Source organism: Aplidium turbinatum, chromosome 1 (assembly GCF_918807975.1).
Source record: "Aplidium turbinatum chromosome 1, kaAplTurb1.1, whole genome shotgun sequence".
NCBI lineage: Eukaryota > Metazoa > Chordata > Ascidiacea > Aplousobranchia > Polyclinidae > Aplidium > Aplidium turbinatum.
The window spans coordinates 8,814,730-8,818,639 of record NC_137472.1 but is presented as its reverse complement, the minus strand read 5'-3'; the positions used below and the strand labels follow the sequence as shown (position 1 = coordinate 8,818,639).

Genomic DNA, 3,910 nt, shown 5'->3' with positions numbered 1-3,910 from the left:
TTCAAACTATATACTTTTGAAATTATTTTGGATCTCAATTGCCATTTCGGTCCAGGTACAAATCAATCTTGGAATTTTGTTTGGTATTGTCAAAGGTATTAATGTAACACACAATTCAGCGCAAAACAGTTAGATGAATACTCTTTCCTTCGATTCAATAAACTAATTCAACAGGTACAGTAGTTCTGAGCTTCAGAAACGAAAGTGTTTTATGGGCGTTTTATGGACATTTTAATGCTTGCTTGGCATGTTGGGACATGAGGTACTCTGCTGCGTATCAGAGCATTGTGACGGAGCAAACAGCCAAACATATCATCTTTGGTTGCCCAATGTATTTCCTTCCCAACGGCATAGCAGGCCTACGAAAGCTTGATAATTTGAGGAAAAATTGACTCCAAGTCCTTTTGTTCGACCGATCATAAGCTTTCTGCTTCCTACGAACGACGAAGACAAACAGATAGTAACGTATTTCAATAAATTTTTTGGAATGGTCAGTCGGATGCAGTATGCTGCAGCAGTAGAGCTTATTCAGACAAATTTACAAAATAACTGCTGAAGTGACATTGTAATCAAGGTGATAGTTATTTTGTATTTTCAGACGAAGATGTATTTAAACTTTTTTATTTCCGATGAATCCTTATTCAATCTTCTTTACGTTTCACCGGCTCCACCACCATCATCATCATCATCATTATCATCGCCATCATTAGCATCTTTGTGTCCTAACAATGGCCTGTGCTAGTCAAATCATGGCTCAACATACCTCATGAATATTACAAAGATAAAGTATAACAAGAACAGCGTAAAGGGAACAATCCCTTTGGGAGGTTTCTCGCTCGGTAGGACTCCAGTTTGTGGGCTGGCTGGACCAGATCGTCACAATGCTACTGCCCCACAAACAACACAGCAACAAATGAAAAAGAAACTCAGAAAAAAATGGAAAAACAAAACATTGAAAATTGGAACATGGAACGTTAGAACACTTTACCAAAAAGGAAAACTTGATAATATCATTGAGGAAATTGAGAGATTGAAGATCAGCATTCTTGGTTTGGCTGAAATGCGTTGGAACGATAGTGGGCAAATAAAGAAGAATGGTTACAATGTAATTTACTCAGGAAATCAAAAACACTCTAATGGAGTTGGAATAATACTACATCCCAAAGTTTGTGCTAATTTGTCTGGGTTCTGGGCAATTTCAGACCGCGTTCTTCTCGTAAAACTAAAGAACTTACAACAAGACATTAGTCTAATACAAGTATATGCGCCAACAAGTACTGCTTGTGATGAAGAAATTACCACATTTTACGGCGACATTGAAAGAGCTCTACAAAACTGTAAACACAACGAAATACCAATTATAATGGGTGACTTCAATGCTAAGGTCGGAAATATTGCTCATGGAAAAACAACTGGAAACAACGGTTTAGGATTCATGAATGAAAGAGGCACAACATTGATTGAATGGTGTCACGAACAAAACTTGTACATTGCCAACACCTGGTTTATGAAAAACCCTGAAAAACTTTGGACTTGGAAGAGTCCTGATAATCACACGAGAAATCAAATTGACTATATTCTGACATTTCAAAAATTTCGAAATACTATCACAGATGCTTCCACAATTCCTACAGCCGACTGCGACAGCGATCACAACCTATTGGTTGCCAAGTTTAGACTCAGACTACAAAAAGTTAAGAAACTTAAAAAGAAACAAAAAATTGATTAGAACTTCTGCAAGGATATTAGCCTAAGAAATGAATATCAACAAAAATTCCAAAATGAAATGATCAGCTCAAAAATCAACAACAAAAACGCAACATCAACAGAGGAAGACTTCAACGTGATTAAACATTCTCTAATCAAAGCAGCTGAAGTTTTTCCTGCGGTTGAAGCTTCAAAGCATAAGAACTGGATGAAACCCGAAATTTTAGATATGATCAAAGAGAGAAGAAAATATAAGAACAAGAATGACTTAGAATATAAACGCTTAAACAACAAAATAAAGAAGGCTTGCAACGAATCAAAAGAAGACTTTCTCAATAACGAATGTGCTACTATTGAAAAAATCTACAATTTCACACCAGGTGAAGCACACCAAAAGATTAAAGCAATAACAAGAAAATTCCAATCAATACACAAATCTGGGTGTTTAAAGTCTAAATCAGGTGAAATACTTTTGGAAGAAGACAAGATCCTTAACAGATGGAAAGAATACATTGAAGAGTTATATGGGGACCCAGAAAGAACAACAAAACCGTTTAAATTCTCTGAGCCACTTTCAGGACCAACCATCTTAAAAAGTGAAATAACATTTGCTTTAAGTAAAACAAAAACAAACAAAGCATTAGGCCCAGATGAAATAAGCACAGAAATGATAAAAGTACTAGATGACATTGGCATTGACGTACTCCACGCACTCTTCAACAAAATATATGACACCGGTGAAATTCCAACTGATATGACAAAATCTATTTTCATTACAATCCCGAAGAAACCAGGCACAAGAGAATGCGAAGAACATCGCACAATTAGTCTGATGTCCCATATTATTAAACTACTGCTGAGAGTCATCATGAACAGAGTTAGAAACAAATTACATCCAGAAATAAACGAATGCCAATATGGGTTTATACCTGATAAAGGAACAAGGAATGCGGTCTTCATTCTGAAAAACCTCGCTCAAAGATCAATCGAAATGCAAAAAGACCTGTACTTGTGCTTCATCGACTATAAAAAAGCTTTTGATAGAGTTCAACATAATGAAATGTTATGCATGCTCGACAGAATTGGAATAGACGACAAAGATCTAAGAATCATTCAAAATTTATATTACGAACAATCAGCTGCTATCAGGATAAATGATGACTGCAGTGACTACACGCCCATTCAGAAAGGAGTAAGACAAGGTTGTGTGCTATCACCTGACCTTTTCTCATTATACAGCGAAATAATTTTAAGACATATTGAAGATGAAAGAGGTATTAGTATTGGAGGAAACAACATTAACCACATACGATATGCTGACGACACCGTTTTGATAGCCGACTCGGACGTAAAACTGCAGAACATATTAGATATTGTGTGTACGAAAAGCAAGATATTTGGCATGGAATTAAATAAAAAGAAAACAGAAACAATGGTCATAACAAAGAAAAAAGCAACCGAAACTCCTATTTGTAATTTATCAGTTAATGGAACAATTCTTAAACAGGTCCAAAAATTCAAATACCTCGGTACTATGGTGAATTGGGATGCAAGAGACGAAACAGAGCTCAACATAAGAACAGCCCAAGCAAAAGCAAGCTTTCAACAAATGAAACCAATTCTTTGCAATAAAAATATCTCTTTTAAAACAAGATCTAGAGTTTTAAAATGCTATATTTATCCTGTTTTTCATTACAACTCTGAAACCTGGAATATTTCAACAAAAATGGCAGAAAAGATTAATGCTTTTGAAATGTGGTGTTTCCGTAGAATGCAACGCATTTCATGGCTGGCAAAGAAAACAAATAAAGAAATTCTACACCAAGTGAACCAAACCAGAACTCTGTTAAAAAGTATGAAAACCAGACAATATAAATTTCTCGGCCATGTAATAAGAAAGCAAAAACTGGAGCATCTCTCTTTAACTGGTAAAATTTTTGGAAAGCGGGCACCTGGCAGACAAAGACAAACACATCTGGAACAATTTAACGACAAAACAGAAACAATTATCCATGCAACATATAATAGGAACATTTGGTCGAATTATTCATCTGAGGCCGTCGATGCCTGGTTCAGGCAAGGCAATTGAAGAAGAAGAAGTCCTAAAATCCCACCTAACCTTGTGGTGAGTTGTCTAACACAGACGAACTTCGTTTTGATTTCTTACAATTTTTTTGTTTCTTAGAGTATCTTTTTACTATTT

At 35.7% G+C, this 3,910-nt stretch overlaps 1 protein-coding gene across 1 annotated transcript; it reads left to right on the top strand.

Annotated features, from left to right (window-relative positions):
- Nucleotides 1-766: 766 nt before the first annotated feature.
- LOC145772589 (protein CFDP2-like) lies at nt 767-1,729 on the top strand. Its single transcript, XM_082584480.1, has one exon. The coding sequence runs from the start codon at nt 767-769 to the stop codon at nt 1,727-1,729; it is 963 nt and encodes a 320-aa protein (XP_082440606.1).
- Nucleotides 1,730-3,910: the final 2,181 nt, after the last annotated feature.